This window comes from Sinocyclocheilus rhinocerous, unplaced genomic scaffold (assembly GCF_001515625.1).
Source record: "Sinocyclocheilus rhinocerous isolate Xijiao unplaced genomic scaffold, SAMN03320098_v1.1 scaffold991, whole genome shotgun sequence".
NCBI classification, from domain to species: Eukaryota; Metazoa; Chordata; class Actinopteri; order Cypriniformes; family Cyprinidae; genus Sinocyclocheilus; species Sinocyclocheilus rhinocerous.
The window spans coordinates 620,497-640,660 of NW_015654505.1; the positions used below are offsets into that span (position 1 = coordinate 620,497).

Sequence of the window (20,164 nt, forward strand, 5' to 3'; positions counted from 1 at the left end):
ACTGATGTCACTAATGATGTCAAAGTGTAACCCTTAACATAATTATAAATTAAAATGTGATTTATAATATATAACACATTTAATAAAAGTACAAACTCCTTGATTCTTTACCCATATTTGATATCGGTTTGGTTGAAATATCTCATATTGTAGCTACTGTCTATTAAACGAATAATACACATCTATGGCATAATGACCTTGTGTTACTTCCTGACCGTCTCTATATGTTATTTAATTGTATTATCATTCATATATTTGTTTATAGTAAAATTATGTTTAAATGTATAAGAACTCAAATATTGCAATTTATCGATTTTTTATTTTTATTAATATGAGAGCAATGCCAAAATAAATTAAACAAAGTTTCAAGTAATCATATTACAAAAAGAACAATTCAAATCAATATTATTTTTTAATTTAACAAGAAAATTATTTACTGGGTAGTATCTATGTAAAATTTTAAAGGTTACTTCCGTACCGACAGAAACACGAACCCAATCGCATCAGACTGACAGAAACCGAATCAAACTCTCCGGATTCCTTACAGCTGTCTGCTTTCACGCGGTCTGTTCTCCTCAGATACTCCAAACGCGTAAGATGATTTGGTTTTATTATTATCGCTCTCTAAATAAGCCGTGTAATGATGCTAATGCTACTCGTGAAGCTCAATGAATGAACTCGATTGCTAAAAACACAATATTAAGGAACATTTGAGGTAAAACACTATCTTTTCTTGTTCTTTGTGCTATCTGAGTAGGTGTCAGTGCAGTGATGATAGTATTTTAGCGTTAAATAACGATACATAAGTTTAGCTTTCGAAGCTAACACGCACTGAGTTCATCATTACATTGTGTGTGGTTTCATATTTATATCTTCTGTTTGCTTGTTCTAAATGTTACTTGGGTAAGTAATTAAATAAGTCATGTATAATACAACTAATCAAGTAAAATACAGTACTTGTAAATTATTATGTCATAAATCATTGAAGTTATCAGCTATATTGTGAGGCCAGCCGTCACTTCATACTAAATTGTGTTAATAATAAAAGTAAGATATGGAAAATGTAGCTTTTTCAAACTCTAATGCGCAGTTACTGACAGAATAACCCATTATTTTGGCTTTCTATTCTTGCATGCAGGGAGAAATGTCACGTGGAGCGCAAAAATCCCACACAAACCCGTCTAAACAGACGGCTTCTCTGAAAGCCAAAGGACTCAAAGACATCAGGATCGATGAAGAGGTCAAAATCGCTGTAAATATCGCTCTGGAAAGGTTCCAGTACAGCGACGAGAAAGGTTTGAACTCATTTCAAGAGCTTTGTGAACAAAGTCGTCTAAAAGTTCTTTCATTTTTGACTTTTATTGCTTTTACCTTTTTAATTATTTTAAGGCATAGATGCCATTGTTTGCACAGATGACCCCATAGGGTGCTGCTTAAATAGTCAAGCCACTTTTATTTCTATAGTGCTTTATACATTGCAGAGATTGTTTCAAAGCAGCTTCACAGTAATAAACAGGAAAATAACCGTGTTAATATTGTGAAATTCATCGATTGTGAAACAAATTAAATTTATAAGCAGCTCTACTGAATGCAATAGTTGTTCAGCTCAATACAGTTCAATAACTCAATAATAATATTGTAAATTATAGTTGTAATGTGTATAATATGAAGTTCTTGTGAACTGTTGTCGCAGGAAAGGCTCCGGTCGATATCTTACGGTGAGGAAGAAGGACGGGACGGAGGCGTCTCGCTCCATCATGACCTGTAACCTTTCTCACAACTCCAAACACATGGTGCAGAGCCTCCTGCAGAGGTTCCCCATCACCAATAAAGAGCGCAGTGAGCTGCAGCCGCGCACAGAGAGAGCCGTCTTCACTTCTCCTGACGCCAGCGGTGAGTCTCCTACTGCAGAAGACACCCAAACTCAAAGATCTTCACCACAACCTGCCAAAATAAAAGTTTGGTTTAACTTGAAGAAATTATGACAGACATATATTACTAAATATATTGCTATTGCACAGCAGAGTGTACTTCTCAAATAAAATATTAGTAAAATTAATAATAGAATAATAATACTTATTTTTTTAGAAGTGTAGCAATTTTTTGTTTTTGTTTTAGTTTAAAAACTTTAAACCCCCATTGTGCAATACTTTGTTCGTGTTTGCCAAAAATAAAAGGAATTGTTCATTTTCATTTGATTACATTTTAAAAGATAAATTAAGTTGTTTACATTTTATGACTTTGTTTGATTACCACCATTTTTGTTATTAAATAATACTTTTTTGATAATATCAAATTTAATAAGTCATAAATACAGAAAAAAGGCAACATAGAATTTCTGAAAAATAAAACATTTGATAGGGCGCTATTATTGTGAAATGCATTTTGATTAATAAATAATTATTAAACATGCTTTTTAATTATTACAATTTAATTAAACCATTAAAACGGAGTGCAGAAAAAATAAAACACTGAATTTAAGAATTTTAATTCATAGGACATTGCATTTCATAAGACCTTAAAAATTAGGTTTTTGTTAAACCTTTAATAAATTGTTTTAAAATGTTAATATATTATTAAATTAGGTTTCAGAGTTTTAATTAATTAGACATGCTTTTTGATTGCTAAAATTTTATTTTAGCATTAGAACAGAATCCAGACGAATAAGCACGGGGAAAAAATGAATTCAGAAATATTAAAACTGAGGGGGGAAAAAAAGTAAATAAATACATTTTAAATAAAAGAATATGAAATTTGGGATTTTTTTACAGGACCCTAAAATAATAAACAAAACATTTTTGGTGATATTTTTTAAGTATGGTCTTCCATTTGAATATGAATATAAAATGTATTATATGTTGTTCTTGCATTGGTTGGTTCCTCCAGACAGTAAAAGCAGGACCAGCGGTCGTCTGAGTCACGGTATTTCTCAGGTTCCTCAGAAACGAGGCCCGTCTGAACTGGACTGTTTCCGGAGAGCGCTGCCCGTGTTTGAACGCCAGGAGGAGATCATCCAAACCATCAGGGAGAACCAGGTGGTGCTGGTTTTGGGTGAGACCGGCTCCGGCAAAACCACACAGGTGAGGCCTGTCAGAATCAGATACTGTCACGATGAATGCGGCTAAAGTTTACAGTCTGATGAGAACGGCTCATCGCCCCACAGAAGAGAGGGGCGGAGTCAGAAGAGCTCATTAGCATTTAAAAGTGACATATCATGAAAATCTGACCAGGTTTTAAGTGCTATAATCAGGTCCCCGGTGCATCTTCCAACAAAGGAAACATGAAAAAGATTAACCCAGTAACTTTGTTTTGTTAAGCCTTTTTCTGCAAGCGTCTGAGAAAACGAGCGCGTCTGATTTCGCTCCCTTGGTGACGTGGCAAAGGGATCTCATTATAATATTACCGCCCCTTAATCTGTAAGTTTACACCCACGGCGCCGTCATTTTGATTACGCATGATTTCAGCGCAATAAACATGATAATCAGAACCAAAACAGATGTTTTTAGCAGGTCTGAGCTGTAATGGCGCAGGAAAAAGGGGCGGGGAGCAGCAGCTCATTTGCATTTAAAGAGACGGGCACGAAAAACAGCGTGTTTCTGCTTCCACACAAAATAGGCATTTTCAAAATGATATAATAAATGATCTGTAGAGTATTTTGAGCTGAAACTTCACAGACACATTCTGGGGACACCAGAGACTTATATAACATATTGTAAAAAGGGGGCATAATATGTCTCCTTTAAAGGGACATGCACCGAAACGGCTCGCTGTGAACAGAGCTGTTTTTGACGGTAAAAAGGGTGTGGTTTTACACTACCATTGAGAATTTTTAACCGAAGTATGTTATAGACTTTTCATTAAGACCCTAAAGAATCATACCAACTTGTAGAAAATGGGCATCCGATGACGCCTTTAACATGAAGTGAATCTAGCCTATCTTGCATTTCCAAATGCATGTTCAATGCAAATGCAGTGCCTTTGATTTGAAATCACAATTTTCATGCAGCCTCATGTATTTATTTCATTTTGCATGGGATATAATTAATTATTAGGTTGTCATCAACTCTTGAACCCCATTTGGGAAACCCTGAGAAAGTGCAGAAATAAATTATAATGCCGAGTGTTGGTTTTTCCGGATTAAATGCTCTTAATGAGAGAATAAATCCATCTGAACTGACTTCCTCTCCCAGATCCCACAGTTCCTGCTGGATGACTGCTGTCGGAGCGGGATTCCCTGCCGGATCTTCTGCACTCAGCCCAGGAGGCTGGCGACCATCGCTGTGGCGGAGCGCGTGGCGGCCGAGCGCGGCGAGAAGATCGGACAGACCATCGGCTATCAGATCCGTCTGGAGAGCAGGTACTGCGTTATAGGGCTGAGCGATATTATCTGGGAGTTTGCTGATATATATAATGCAATTTTTTCCAATAGCCTTATTAGATGCATGCATCATGTTTTATGTCAATCTGTTATTTTAGTATCATTGAGATACTATTATAGCTTTTGCTAATATTTTGAATTAGATTTTATATTTATATTTTCTGCTTTCATGTTAATTTTAGTTAAAGTTGTAGTAATTTTGTGTTTTTTGCCATTTTTTTATTAGCTTTTGTTATTTTTAAATATGTCTATGTAGTTTTTATTAATTTTTATTTCAGTTTTAGTTTTTTTCAGTTAGTTAAACTGAATGAAAATGAGAAATGTTGCCTTGGAAACTAGCTAAAATAAAATAAGTTTAAGGTTTTAAAATGTAACTTTTTTTTGGTTAAAAATGATCCGAAATCAATATTTGAGCAAGTTCATAACCAGAGTTCAAAACTATCTCCTTACTTTACATAATTATTTTATTTCAAGTTACGAATATGTCTTAATGTTTAATATTTTAATGAAAATTAATCAAATTTGAATAATTGATGCATTTACCATTAGATGCATTTACACTGCAATCACAATTGCGTAAATAATCCAATGAGATTTTTTAAAAATGTGAATTTAATTATGAAATGATTTTAAAAAATTGCATAATGAGTCCTAAAGAGCCTTTGAGTCATTCATTCAAACGATTAGTTCAGACAGCTGATTCATTAGGTCATTGAATCATTCATTAAACTGATTCGTTCAAAATGAAGATTCATTAAATAAGGCAAAAACAGACAATATTTTGTTTAAATTGTAATGTTAACTTGTTATTGAACTTGTGTAAAATCAATATGACATTTGCAGTCATGCAGATATTGGGGAAAAATATCACTCTTGCTGGTGTGATATTGTTAAACTATATCACATGATATAAAGATATAAGACAAAACTTTAATGAATTTTAATGTCATTCAAACAGACTACATCACACGTGTGCACTCTCAAAGCATGTGATATACTTGTTAATTTTAGCTCACACATTGTTAAAACAATAATTACTATATGTGACCCTGGAGCACAAAAGCAGTCATAAGCAGCACAGGTATATTTGTAGCAATAGCCAACAATACATTGTATGGGTCAAAATTATACATTTCTCTTTTATGCCAAAAATCATTAGGATATTAAGTAAAGATCATGTTCCATGAAGATATTTTGTAAGTTTCCTACCGTAAATATATCAAAACTTAATTTTTTATTAGTAATATGCATCGCTAAGAACTTAATTTGGACAACTTTAAAGGTGATTTTCTCAATATTTTGATTTTTTTGCACCCTCAGATTCCAGATTTTCAAATATTGTCCTATCCTAACAAACCATACGTCAATGGAAAGATTATTTATTCAGCTTTCAGATGATGTATCAATCTCAGTTTCAAAAAAATTTACCCTTATGACTTGTTTTGTGCTCCAGGGTCACATATTATCCTAGAAGATGACACATATAGCACAATCCTACTCTGTCAACAACTAGTCAGCATGACAGAACCATGTTTGTGTATAGCAGCACAAGTGTCTCCATCTAAGTAACTGCAATCGTGCTGATGAATTGTGGGTATTCGCCGCTCCTCAGAGTTTCCCCTAAAACCCTGCTGACGTTTTGCACGAGTGGAGTTCTGCTGCGGACGCTGATGTCCGGAGACGAAGCCCTGTCCACCGTCACGCATGTCATCGTGGTGAGCAGCGCACAAACTCTGGACTAACGTTTCTCTGTGTTCTCCGGCCCGGATCTTAACCACTTCTGCTCCGGCAGGACGAGGTGCACGAGCGAGACGGCCTGACCGACTTCTTACTCACGAAGATGAAGGAGCTTGTCCAGAAGACGCCGTCGCTGAAGCTGATCCTTTCCAGCGCTACTCTGGACGTCAATCTGTTTGTCAGATACTTCGGAGCCTGTCCTGTTATTCACAGTAAGAGAACGGATAGAAAACACCTTGTGTTCATGATAGAGAAACATTGGCAACACTTTACAATAAGTTTCCAATCTTTAACAGCTACATCGATGCAAACTCCTCAGCTTTCAGTGACAACTCACTTTTATGAGATCAAAATAGGTTACCAGTGAGATTTGCTTAGATACAGTGAGAAAGTGTTTTTATGGGGGGGGGTCTCAGGGTAAATAATGAACTGGGGCCGGTTGCATAAACGGTTTAGACCACTCTTAAAAAGTTAGTCATCTAATTTTGTGTTTCTTCAAGACCTGGTCATAACTTTTTTTAATTCAGTTATGAAAAGGTAGATTGGTCTTATTTGTGTTGGAAGAGTAAGACCCTTAGCAACTGCTAGTTGGTCAAACTAGTTCTTAAAGGGATAGTCCACCCAAAAATGAAAATGTGATGTTTATCTGCTTACCCCCAGGGCATTTGAGATGTAGGTGACTTTGTTTCTTCAGTAGAACACAAACGGAGATTTTTAACTCAAACTGTTGCAGTCTGTCAGTCATATAATGGAAGTGAATGGGAATCACGGCTTTGAGAGTCAAAAAAACATACACAAACAAAACCAAATTACACCCTGCAGCTCGTGACGATACATTGATGTGTAAACACACGAAACGATCGGTCTGTGCAAGAAACTGAACAGTATTTATATCATTTTTTTACCTCTGATGCACTGCAATGTCCAACATCTGGCGTGTGACGCATGTACGTGCTCTGGCATAGTAGACATAGATATATATACAAGTAGATTTCCGCGGCCCATTGAAACAGTCACTAATAAGGCATCTACATATATATATCTATGTCTACTAAGACTAATACAGTCTTAACATGGTGGCTAAGTTTATGCAACTGGCCCCTGGTTGTTTCAATCATTTTTGTATAGTATTTTCTTTACTCTTTACGTTTTGGACATATAAGGTAATAAAAATATTATATATTATAAAAATAATACCATGCATGCACCCGATCCATGCAGTGTTGTCACCTTTTTTTGCCCCTTACCTGTTTGCATCTCTGCAACTACGTTAGTTAGCATGAACAAACAATGAAACATACTTCTAAAGCATTTGTTAATCTTGGTAGATGTTAATTTCATCATTTACTAATGCATTATTAAAATCAAAAGTTGTATCCGTTAACTTTATTTCATGAACCTGAGCAAACAATACAGTTTTTATTACTATTGCAAACAAAGATGAATGAATACTGTAGCAAATCTAATGCATTAACTAGTGGAAACTTTTTGCGAAGTGTTACCAAAACAGATTTCATAACTGATTTGAAGTGGCCAAAACACACAGTGGGCTTTCACTAATCCAAAAAGTTGTGCTGCTATTTTGAAGATTTTGCGGAAATTACAGAATTCTGGTTCTTCCTCAATAAAATATATGTAAAATATAATAATATGCATCTATTTTAAATGGATGGAATTTAAAACATTGATTATTAAGATCAACTAATGTTTGAAGAGAGCCTGTTTATTGGTTTATTCAAGCTGTGAAATGAAATCTTTTGTTACAAACTACACCTATATATTTTAATTTCAGTCTATTTTAATTCAATTTCAATTCTTGTTTGTTTAGCGCTTTTTTCACAGTTTCAAAGCAGCTTCACAGAAAATGTGTGTTCAGGGATGTTCAGTGGCATGTTATTTTTTTTTATTTAAAATACTTTAATTAGCGTTTCATTTACATTTCTGCAAATCCACATTTCTATCTTCAGGAATTGAGTTCTTGAGTTCTACTCTTAAGTTTAATTCTGAATGGAGCACAACCCTGATGAACATCATATATGAATGTCTGTGTCATAATTCACCGGATTTGATGCTTTCAGATGCGATTGTTGAATAATAACGTTGAATTTTCTTTGAAGTCAAAGGTTGTCCATATGAGGTCAAGCAGCTGTTTCTGGAGGACATCCTGCGGACCACCGGCTACACAAACAAAGACATGATGAAGTACAAGAAGGAGGCGCAGAAAGGTGATGCTTTTAGCTAAAATACACTACTGGTCAGACGTTTGGGATAATTACGATTTTTGTTATGTTTCTAGTCTCTTCTGCTCACCAAGGCTGCATTTATTTAATCAAAATACAGTAAAAACAGTGAAATATTATTAGAATGTAAAACAGCTGTTTTCTATGTGAATATCTGTTAAACTGTAATTTATTTCTGTGATGCGCAGCTGTATTTTCAGCATCATTACTCCAGTCTTCAGTGTCACATGATCTTCAGAAATCATTCTAATATGCTGATTTGCTGCTCAACAAACATTTCTGATTATTATCAATGCTGAAAACAGTTGTGCTGCACAATATTTTTGTGGAAACCGTGATACATTTTATTTTTCAGGATTCAGATGAATAGAATGACTGGTTTTGTTGTCCAGGGTCACAAATTTCCACTGTAAATCACTTTTGAGGAGTCAAATATCACCTCGTAATGGGAAGGCTAATTTTTTATCAAATTTTGGGTTATTGATTATAAGGTGCTCCCAAAAATTTGACCGTGCTCCCAAATTTTTCAAGTTCCTCCTAAAAAGAAAAGTAAGCGTAGAGCCCTGATTCAAAAACGTTTCAGAAACAAAGTAACGCAGCTGTTTGGTTTCCGTGGCAACGGCTGCATTTCTGCTGTTCAGCTGTTCATTATCGCGATACATCGCATTACCGCCACATTGAAATAATATTTCACAGTTTTTGCTGTAATTTTGATCAAGCAAAGCCGTTATATGTCCATCAAGCCAAACGTTTACAGACTCGTGTGTGTGTGTGTGTGTGTGTTCAGAGGAGAGACAGCAGACGTCTCTGACAGAGTGGTGTGACGCCCGTCTAGACGTCTTACAGCCGGAGGCTCCGAGGGAAAAGACACACACTTGTGTCCTGCAGGAGAACGACCTGCTGGATGACGGCGGCGACAGTGTCTTCAGTCAGATGGTACTTTCTCTGCATGCCATTCTTTCTCCTTAAACGTGTGTTTGCTGGAATACAGTCTGATTTCCGAGCATTTCTGCAGAGCGAGAAGGACGTGGCCACACTGGAGCCCTGGCTGCTCAGAGAAATGGACGCCTGCATCTCCAACATCTTCTTGAACCAAGATGCCGATGCCTTCGTGCAGCTCTTCAATCTGATCCTGAACGAGAACATCAGCGGTAGGGCTGTTGTAGCTTTTGTTTTTATATGTGCAGGCTGTTCATAACAAATGCTATTTAGATTAATTTGAAAAAAGAAGTCATTATTGGCCTGGTAATGCTAGCCTTATTATAACAAATGCTACAGTTCTGGTACGTTTTTACGGAGTAAGAAATAAACAATATCAGTATAATAAAGCAATAAACCCCGTGAAGCCGTGGTTTACAGTGATTTTATAACAGCTAAGGGGCGTTGTTCGCGGCGTGCCTAAAACCCCCTTAGCTGTTATAAATTCACTGTAAACCACGGCTTCACGGGGCTTATTGCTTTTATAAAACGGTTATTCCATATACGTAGCAAGGTTTCACAAAATAAAACGGAGCAAATAAAGTGTAATGATATTAATAAAAACAGTATTCTTCCACCAAACAATGTAGCTCCTCAGAAACAGTTGTGGTTGCTACAAAGTGGTTGCCGAGCAACACACAAACGTAAACAAAGGTGTATGTTACTTTGTAGAGTAATTTACAACAGCTTCGAACACGGCAGCTCAGCCAATCAGAATCAAGGACCGGAACTATCCGCTTTATATGAAAATGTTAAGTTCGATTGACTTCCCGTGGCATGTAATTGTTAACTAAGCTATTACTTTATTGCAGATATGTTATCAACCAACTTTGCGTGTGCAGATGATTGCACAAAAGACCATTTTACAAAAATAAACAATGTTATTTGCTAGAGAAATGATAAGTGAGATCTCTGATTTTAGTCTTTGAAAGCCAAAAGAGTAGTGCTTGAAAAGTCCTGGAATTTCATTTAGCAGTTTCTGTACGAACCCTGTTAATTGTAATTGAGTATGGTGTGCTTCTGCTGTGCTGTTCTCATGTGTTTGTGCTCTTTCAGTGGATTACAGACACAGCGAGACGAGCGCCACGCCGCTGATGGTGTCTTCCGGACGGGGTTTTCTCAGCCAGATGGAGCAGCTCCTCAGCATGGGTGCGAACGCCAACATCAAAGCCTCCAACGGCTGGTGAGGAGTCAGAAACACAAAACACACACAACAGAGCAGAGAGAGTTTCTGATATCTACCAGTGGGCTTACTACTGTTAATTAAAGCTAAAGCCATACAAAACACTTTCTTGAACAAAATAAACAAGCACCAAGTCACTAATCATACACTGTATGGACAAAAGTTCTAATGAACTACTTTAATTCTAATGAATTACTTTAGTAATTTCCACGAGTACAAATCTTAATTTTGGAGCATATAATGATATTTTAGGGAATTGTGTGCTTCTAATTTCACAGCAACAGTTTGGACCAGGACCCTTTTCTATTCTAACACAACAATGCCTCTGTGTATAAGGCAAGGTTAAAAAAGAAATGATTGATTGAGTCAGTGTGGAAGAACTTGACTGGTCTGCTGTGACTTTAAATGCAGACCTTGAGCCGAAAACTCATCACCAAACACTGATGACTTGCACATATAGGTGCATTTATTTTAGACACTTCCAAAACTGTTGCAATGCAGACCTTGAGCCAAAAACTCATCACCAAACACTGATGACTTGCACATATAGGTGCATTTATTTTAGACACTTCCAAAACCGTTGCAGCAGAGATGGAAATACAAGTTTTAAATACATGAATTATGTTTCCACCTTTGTTGCCACAGTTTTGGAAGTGCCTTTTTCTGTTCTAAAGATACTTTTGTCCTTATAGTGTATATACACTGTAGTTTATGCATATACATACACCTAAACACACACAGATATGTATGTAAAATATTTTCTTTTTCTGTTTTCACTTTTACGGTTTCACTTTTTAGTATTTTTGTTGTGTGTTTTTGTCATTTTTATAATTTTTTTTATTTCTATATAGATAATATATAAATTGTAGATGATCGGTAATATATAGAAAATTTATAATATATATTTTCTATTTATTAGTTTTAGTTTATGTAGTTATTTTAGTACTTGAGGTTATACTAAAAAATTAGTTACATTTTATATATATATATGTATATATGCAAGTTATATAACTTGAAGTACTAAAATAACTAAAATTAAATAAGTTAAAAATATCTAATAAAATTATAGAGGAAAATTTAAAAAAAAAAATTCTAAATATTAAAGAAAAACTATGATATTAAAATTAACCCTAAAATGAAATGACAATTACAAATAATGGTTAATTAAAACTAACCATAATATTAAAATAACGCTGTCTACCATACATTGTTTAGGTGGTCCTACCATAAAAAATAGCATATAATTTTTCCCTCAGATCCACTTGTAAAAAATCTTATTTTAGTTAATTTAGTTTTTCATAAACATTTTGTGAAATGAGTTACAGTGAGTACAGTCACTTATACATAATATAGTTTTGAACTACTTCATCCTTCTGTAAAAGCTTGCTTTGCACATCACATTGAATTAAATTCATAACTCGATCAGCAATGAAGTGTGCCGCTTGAATTGTTCAGATCAGATCATTGTTCAGAATCACTTGAGCTGCTCGTCTCTAACAAGTTCAGTAACCAGCAACAAATCTCAGTCACTTTTTGAAACATCAGTCAATAAATGTAAATGTGATGTTTATTTCAGGACGGCTCTTGACTGGGCCAAACACTTCAATCAAACTGAGGCTGTAGATCTGCTGGAGTCTCACATGTGAGCCCCGCGTTTGACTTCATCTCACAGATTCTGTCCTTACAGCCCATGCAGAGTGCATGGTAATGTGTCTGTGTGTGTGTGCGTGTACGTGTGCGTGCGCGTGTGCGTGTGCGTGCGTTTCTGTCTGTCTGTCTGTCTGTCTGTCTGTGTCTGTCTGTGTGTGTGTCTGTGTCTCTGTGTGTCTGTGTGTGTGTCTGTGTGTCTGTGTGTCTGTGTGTGTGTCTCTGTGTCTGTGTCTGTGTCTGTGTGTGTGTGTCTGTGTGTGTGTCTGTGTCTGTGTGTGTGTGTCTGTGTGTGTGTCTGTGTCTGTGTGTGTGTGTGTGTGTGTGTCGTGTGTGTGTGTGGTGTGTGTGTGTGTGGTGTGTGTGCAGATGGTGTGTTGAAGCAGGTCAGCTGGACGAGTCGTCTCTGGTTCAGACGGCTGCATCAGAGCTGAATCCTGAGGACCAGGAGCTTCTCAAAGCGTATCATCATAGCTTCGACGATGAGAAAGTCGACCTGGATCTCATCCTGCATCTGCTCTCCAGCATCTGCCAGAGCTCTGACGAGGGTGAGACCAAAAATCATATTCATAACTGCTGTGGGCAACAACAGATACTTGATCTGTTCTTGTTTTGAAGTCTTTATTTTGAGTTCCTGCTGTTTAGGTGTGAATCTCATTAAATCTTCTTTTTTTTTTACTATTAAGATTTTTTCCCCATTTTAAGCACAGTTCTTGTTAAATTCTCATTACTGTAATACAAAATATTATTCTCATTACTGTAGCACTGTAATAAAGCAATAAGCCCCAAGAAACCATGGTTTACAGTGATTTTATAACCGCTAAGGGGCGTTGTTCGCGGAGTGCCTAAAACCCTCTTAGCTGTTATAAATTCACTGTAAACCACGGCTTCACGGGGCTTATTGCTTTTATAAAACGGTTATTCCATATACGCAGTACGGTTTCACAAAATAAAACGGAGCAAATAAAGTGTAATGATATTAATAAAAACAGTATTCTGTAATTTTAACGTTTTTTGTAATGCTCGTTATTTTCAATAACAGCAATATTTTTTTAATAATTCTCATACTTTAAATATAATTGATACTAATTTTTAATAATACCAATAGATTTGTATTACTGTAATACAGTAATTTTTATTATTTTACAGTAAGAAATACAAGTACTATCATTGAGATACTATTATAGTTTTTTATTATTTGAATTGATTTTAATTTTTATATTTTCTGCTTTCATTTTAATTTTAGTTAATGTTTTATTAACTGTCATTTTTAGTTTTTTTTTTGTCTATGTAGTTTTTATTAATTTTAGTTTTAAATAATTTTTTTAGTTATTTTAGTACATCGTGTTAAACCAAATTAAAATGAGAAATGTTGCCTTGGCAACTAGCTGAAATAAAGTTTTTGATTTTTTTATTTCAGTTCATGTTTATTTTATTTCAAGTAACAAATGTTTTTTAAATTTACTTTCAATTTTAGTTTTAGTTCACTATAATAATCCTGGTGTAAATACCTTACATTGTGAATAATATGTAATTATTTATTGTATTCGTTGATTTGTTTTGTTATGTTTAAAAATTGAGGGGTTGATGATGTGCTTAAATGTCATGAAAATAATGAATAAATAAATAAATAGGCCAAAAAAATAGGTGTTATTCGTAATGCGCACATTAAGTATAATTTCTTTTGTCTTTTGTTTTCAGGCTTAAATTTGAGCTGAATATGTTCTTGTGCTTCACCTTTACATCATTTCAACAGTTTGTCTTTTATTCTCGTAACATATTAAAACGGGTATTAATCAGGTTAATATTTTTCATTCTCAGGCGCAGTGTTGATATTTCTGCCGGGCTACGATGAGATTGTCTCTCTGAGAGATCGCATCCTCTTTGATGATAAAAGGTTTACAGATCACCAGCAAAGGTCTGTGAGTGTTTGTAGCATTGAATCCAACATGTGAGGCATATATATAAAAATATTATAATATATAATTTTTTTTTTTTTTGCCCATCCAATGCTTGATTACATCAGAGGCAGAAACAGTCATTGCATTTACTGAAAGATTGTTTAATTTCTTTAGATTTGCTTGCAGTCAAACCAGATACATTTATTAAGAAAACGGATCAAAAAATTTAAAAATGTCTTCATTGGTTAATAAACTGTGCATCACCAGGTTTCAGGTGTTCATACTACACTCTAGTATGCAGACGTCAGACCAGAAGAAGGTTTTGAAGAACACGCCTAAAGGTGTTCGCAAAATAGTGCGTATCTGTTTCTCTTATTTCTGTAAACTTCACACTGACTCATACTCATCAGCTCAGACAATCTCATCTCATTCACCAGATTCTCTCGACCAACATCGCAGAGACCAGTATTACAGTCAACGATGTTGTTTTTGTCATCGACTCCGGCAAAGTTAAAGAGGTGGGTCTGCTGTTAAAGAAGTAGTTCAGACAGGAATTACAATGTGCTGCTAATTTCCTCACCCTCAGTTCATCCGAGATCAGGATGAGTTTGTTTCTTCATCAGGTTTGTAGAAATGTAGCATTGCATCAGTGTCTCAGCAATGGATGCTCTGCAGTGAATGGGTGCCGTCAGAATGAGAGTCCAAACAGCTGATAAAAACATCACAATAATCCACTGGAGGAAGCGTTATTATGGATTATGAACTCGATGTATTTGAGTTAAAAACGTCTTAATGCTGGATGTGTTTCAGCTTTTGTCTTTTCCAGATGTTAACTGATGGACTGGAGAGCTGTGGATTACTTGTGGATTATTGTGATGTTTTTATCAGCTGTTTGGACTCTCATTCTGACGGCACCCATTCACTGCAGAGCATCCATTTCCCTTTTTTTACAAATCCAGTTTTAATTTTGTATTACCGGACAAAGCCGCTGTCTAGAATGAAACCGTTCTTGTGATGTGCCGCAGAAAGCCTATGACGCTCTGAGTAACGTGACCATGCTGAAGATGGTTTGGATATCGAAGGCCAGCGCTCTGCAGAGGAAGGGCAGGTAGTTCTCCATGCATCTGTGTCTCAAACATGACGAGCGTGTGATTGTAGGACTGATAGAGACGCTGTGTGACGTGTTGTTTAGAGCGGGCCGCTGCAGACCAGGCGTCTGTTTCCATCTCTTCAGCCGTCTGAGGTTCAACAACATGCTGGAGCATCAGATTCCTCAGCTGCTGCGCATGCCGCTACAGGTACACGCGTGTGCAAACACACACGCCACTGCACCAGACGTCATACAACACAGCGGCATCATGCCAGAATAAAGGCCAGCCAGTGTCCAGAATAGGGACATATAATATAATTACTATGTTATTAATGTAGACATGTATTAAAAGTATTGAAGGAGGAGTAATGGAATATAATTACAGTATTTTTGTGATTAAGCTATAGCATTTATGCATTTATACTAAATTTATTTAGACTACTGTTTTTCATGCAAATACCTAAAAACCATATGTGTCCCTGCAGCACAAAAGCAGTCTTAAGTCGCTGGGGTATATTTGTAGCAATAGCCAACAATACATTGTATGGGTCAAAAAATACATTTTTCTTTTATGCCAAAAATCATTAGGATATTAAGTAAAGATCATGTTCCATGAAGATATTTTGTAAATTTCCTACCGTAAATATATCAAAACGTAATTTTTGATTAGTAATATGCATTGCTAAGAACTTCATTTGAACAACTTTAAAGATGATTTTACTGTGTCTGCACACTAAACTGCTGGCTCCCGTCACCTGTCCGATCGCTGAGTTCCTGTCTAAAGCACCGGAGCCACCTCACCTGAACACAGTCAAACACGCCGTACAGATGCTGAAGGTCAGACAATACCTGCTTTCTTGTGTCACAGCAGCAACCAAATGATCCATTTATAATCAGATTGAGGGTTAAGTCGGACTGAAGAGCCTTCATGTAAACACCTCAATCGATGCAACTGAAAAAAGTGGTGTAGATCTTAATAAATAATGTGAATAAAATGATAATTTTATCCATGTGAACTGCTGCTTTCTCAATTGGTTTCAAAAATACCACATGCAGTGTTGTGCAAAAGTTTACACGCCCTACAGAAATGTCTTTTGTTGAGCATCATATTTGATCATCAGGATTTACGGCTCATATAATCTGATATAATGAGAATATGGAGGGGGAAAACAGCTCAATTTTATTCAAACTGAGCAAAAATATGAATTTGCTGCAGATGCTGATATTAATGTGATGAGATCTTCATAACAGTGCAGCAGATACTGACATAAAATTATCTAAATATCACTCTATATCTGCAGTAATATGTCTCAGTGAGATGAGACTGAAATGCTCCAAACATATAATGCAGTGATTGAGAGCTGAAGAAATAAAGCCTCCTCAGAAGATGTGAGATGTTCTGGAGGCTTGTGAAGATCATTCCTCCGCTGAGGAACAGTGAAAGTAAAGCTTCTGGAAACAAACGCTCCTCAAAAGATCCTGAGGATCAGATTTGAGACTCTAAAACATGATTGATGGAGAATCAAGTAAAGCTGAGCTGCTTCAGTCCAGTAATGACTGACTCTCCACACAGACCATCGACGCTATGGACCCCTGGGAGAACCTGACGGAGCTGGGTTATCACCTCGCTGATCTGCCCGTGGAGCCACATTTAGGGAAGATGGTTCTGTGTGCGGTGGTGCTGAAGTGTTTGGACCCCATCCTCACCATCGCCTGCACACTCGCCCACAGAGACCCCTTCGTTCTTCCCGCTCAAGCCGCTCAGAAGCGCGCCGCCATGCTGTGCAGAAAACGCTTCACCGCCAACACCTTCAGCGACCACATGGCTCTGCTCCGCGCATTTCAGGTCAGACTCCATCAGGATATCACTTAATAGAGTGAAGGAACTGTGACGTCACTTTGTAGGCAAAAACCTGGAAGCGAGTTAGCATTTTAGCACTTCCGGTTCCATCGTCCCAGAGTCAATGGGTTTGGTTTGATTAAATCCCTTAATATGTGACCCTGGAGCACAAAAGCAGTGTTAAGTCGCTGGGGTATATTTGTAGCAATAGCCAACAATACATTGTATGGGTCAAAAAATACATTTTTCTTTTATGCCAAAAATCATTATATGGAAAGATTATTTATTCAGCTTTCAGATGATATATGAATCTCAGTTTCGAAAAATGTACCCTTGTGGCTGGTTTTGTGGTCCAGGGTCACATATAAGGTCCTTGGTTCACACAAGCTCAAGATATTTTCACGTTTAATCCTACGACATAAAACACACCAGTTACACCCCAATTGTGATTTTTTTTTGAACTGTTGTATTTCTTAAAAAAGACGGTTGCTAACAAGTTGCTAAATGTGACTACAGGCGCTGTCAGAGACATTAAACGTCGAATGAATCCACGGTTTTGAACAAATTGAGTGAGTCAATGATTCAGTGCCTCATTCATAAAGAGTCACTTGCTTTGTTTTTGAATGAATCCACCTTTTAAATAAATCAAGTGAGTCAGTGATTCAGTGACTCTTTCATAAAGATACACTGCCTTTGTTTCTTTACTTTTACTTTACTTTTAGTCATTTAGCAGACGCTTTTATCCAAAGCGACTTACAAATAAATTGGCCTTTTGAATGAATCAGTTGAATGAATGATTCAATGACTCATGCCACCTACTGGCGCTTTTAGATTCATATTTAGAGTATCATTTATTTGTTTATTTTTTTAAATCATTTAATATTTCAATATTTATTTAAAAAACATTAAGTTTTAATCACCCATTTACTATCATTATTTGTGCGATGCTGAATAAAAAAATTTATCTCTAAAGCTACTTTTTGTAATGTCTATTCAATGCTTTTTTCGTTTAACACAGTAATGACTTCTGATCTTTTGGGAGGTAATTTCTCAGCCAAAATGCATGTGCAATTAGTTTGTGATTAGTTAATCGGCACATCGCGTAATTGTAATTTTGATGCAATTTTGGAAAAATTGTAATTGCTTGACTGCCCTACTAATTATGTGGTTATGAGAATCAGACCTGTGTGTATTTGTGGGTTGACGCAGGCCTGGCAGAAGGCTCGCAGTGATGGCTGGGAAAGAGCGTTCTGCGAGAAGAACTTCCTCTCTCAGGCCACAATGGAGATCATCGTCGGGATGCGAACACAACTTTTGGGACAGCTTCGAGCTACAGGTGATGTTTCCTCAGATTTTACAGTTCATGTTCTCTAGTAACAGACACAAACCAGCGCCAGATGATTCACAACATCACAAACTGTGGTTCTAAAGAAAATACTGTTTGACCGTCTGAAAAAGATCCACTCATGCTAGTAACTTGCTAATCCTGTTAACAACATGCTAGTAACACCCTAGCAACCACCCCGAGTACCATAGTAACCGCAAAGCAACACCCTGGCAACCTCCCAGAATACCTTAGCAACCACATAGCAACACCCTAGCAACCATCCCAGGTACCCTAACAACCGCATAGCAACACCCTAGCAACCACCCAAGGTACCTTAGCAACCACATAGCAACACCCTAGCAACCATCCCAGGTACCCTAGCAACCACATAGCAACACCCTAGCAACCACCCAGGGTACCTTAGCAACTGCATAGTAACACCTTAGCAACCATCCCAGGTACCCTAGCAACCGCATGTCAACACCCTGTACTGAATAATTAAAGTGACTCACAGTTCTGCTAATTAAACTCTCTAGAACCAGTGTTGTTAATGTTAACTAAAACTATAAAAAAAATGCAATAATTGAAATAAAGTATAAATATTAGATTAAAAACTTTGCAACCAGCTGAAATAAGTATTAATTGAAGTACTAGCATTACTAAAACTGAAATAAAAATCATTTAAAGCTAAACAGAACATTTAAAACTGAACAGAAATGTATTAAAAAAAAAACTAAAATAGCAAATCCACATATAAAATTTACTAAAACCTAAAATCAAACTAAAGTACTAAAATTGCTAAAACTAATAGTAAAAAAAAAAACGCTAAAAAGAAATTAAATCCCCCTAAACTAAAATAAATGACAAAAGAACATCATAAAATTAAAACCTAAACTAAAATTAAAAAGAAAACTGAACATGTAAAAAAAGTTAATTCATAATATTAATGAATGCTATAATAGTATATAAATAATACTAAAATATCACTGTCCAGAGCTTTTGCAAGTGCGGTAACTCACATTATACAACACATGTCATCCGTGGAGCTTATACTGAACCTGAAGCAGTCTTTTAGAATCAGAATCAGAATCAGAATGATTCTTTTAAACACAGTTATTGAAATTGTACTCATGGCTTCTGTGTGAAGAATATGTAATGATACATTATTGCTAAAAATCAACTTCCTGTTTTCATCTTTTGCAAATAAGAGCTGCTTGAGAGCAGCAGATGAGTTCTGATCCGTCAGATGCTGTGCTCTGGTGTGTTCTGCAGGGTTCGTGCGAGCGAGAGGCGGCGGTGATATCCGTGATGTTAACCAGAACTCCGAGAACTGGGCCGTAGTGAAAGCTGCTCTGGTCGCTGGCATGCATCCCAACCTGATCCATGTGGAGCGGGACAGTCTGAGCCTCATGGGCTCCAGAGAGAAGAAGGTCCGCTTCCACCCGACCTCTGTCCTCAGCCAGCCGCAGTACAAGAAGGTCAGTGCTGTGAGGATCAATGCAGGACGAACACGCTTCTGCTCTTATTAAAAAAAAAGATGTTTTTTCATTTCCAAACATAATTAAATATATTTTTTTATTATTATTTTATAAAATATCTAATTATTAATTTATTATTTAGCATTTATTAATATGCAATTTATTAGTTATTTTAATTTAATAATGATTAATAAAAAAAATTATATTTTCTTATTGTAGAAAGAAATACATATATATACATAGTTATTTAGTTTGTGTGTGTGTGTGTGTATATATATCTATAATATAATTAATTTACTATTATATTTGTGTGTGTAGATAGAGAGAGAGAGAGAGAGATTTTAATGTATTGATTAGCAATTATA

General features: G+C 36.1%; 1 protein-coding gene across 1 annotated transcript in view; it reads left to right on the forward strand.

Moving 5' to 3' along the window:
* Positions 1-1,698: 1,698 nt before the first annotated feature.
* The window catches only part of ythdc2 (YTH domain containing 2), a 26,680-nt gene continuing 8,214 nt past the window's right edge, over positions 1,699-20,164 (forward strand). The window contains exons 1-20 of the mRNA XM_016524054.1: positions 1,699-1,893; positions 2,887-3,080; positions 4,191-4,357; positions 5,991-6,093; positions 6,171-6,327; positions 8,233-8,340; positions 9,143-9,291; positions 9,371-9,506; positions 10,390-10,516; positions 12,093-12,158; positions 12,533-12,711; positions 13,985-14,081; positions 14,332-14,419; positions 14,502-14,582; positions 15,090-15,172; positions 15,257-15,363; positions 15,873-15,991; positions 16,728-17,000; positions 18,204-18,330; positions 19,594-19,799. Coding sequence (XP_016379540.1) covers positions 1,758-1,893; positions 2,887-3,080; positions 4,191-4,357; positions 5,991-6,093; positions 6,171-6,327; positions 8,233-8,340; positions 9,143-9,291; positions 9,371-9,506; positions 10,390-10,516; positions 12,093-12,158; positions 12,533-12,711; positions 13,985-14,081; positions 14,332-14,419; positions 14,502-14,582; positions 15,090-15,172; positions 15,257-15,363; positions 15,873-15,991; positions 16,728-17,000; positions 18,204-18,330; positions 19,594-19,799 — 2,703 coding nt within the window. The 5' untranslated portion in view covers positions 1,699-1,757. The remainder of the gene's footprint in view (positions 1,894-2,886; positions 3,081-4,190; positions 4,358-5,990; positions 6,094-6,170; positions 6,328-8,232; positions 8,341-9,142; positions 9,292-9,370; positions 9,507-10,389; positions 10,517-12,092; positions 12,159-12,532; positions 12,712-13,984; positions 14,082-14,331; positions 14,420-14,501; positions 14,583-15,089; positions 15,173-15,256; positions 15,364-15,872; positions 15,992-16,727; positions 17,001-18,203; positions 18,331-19,593; positions 19,800-20,164) is intronic.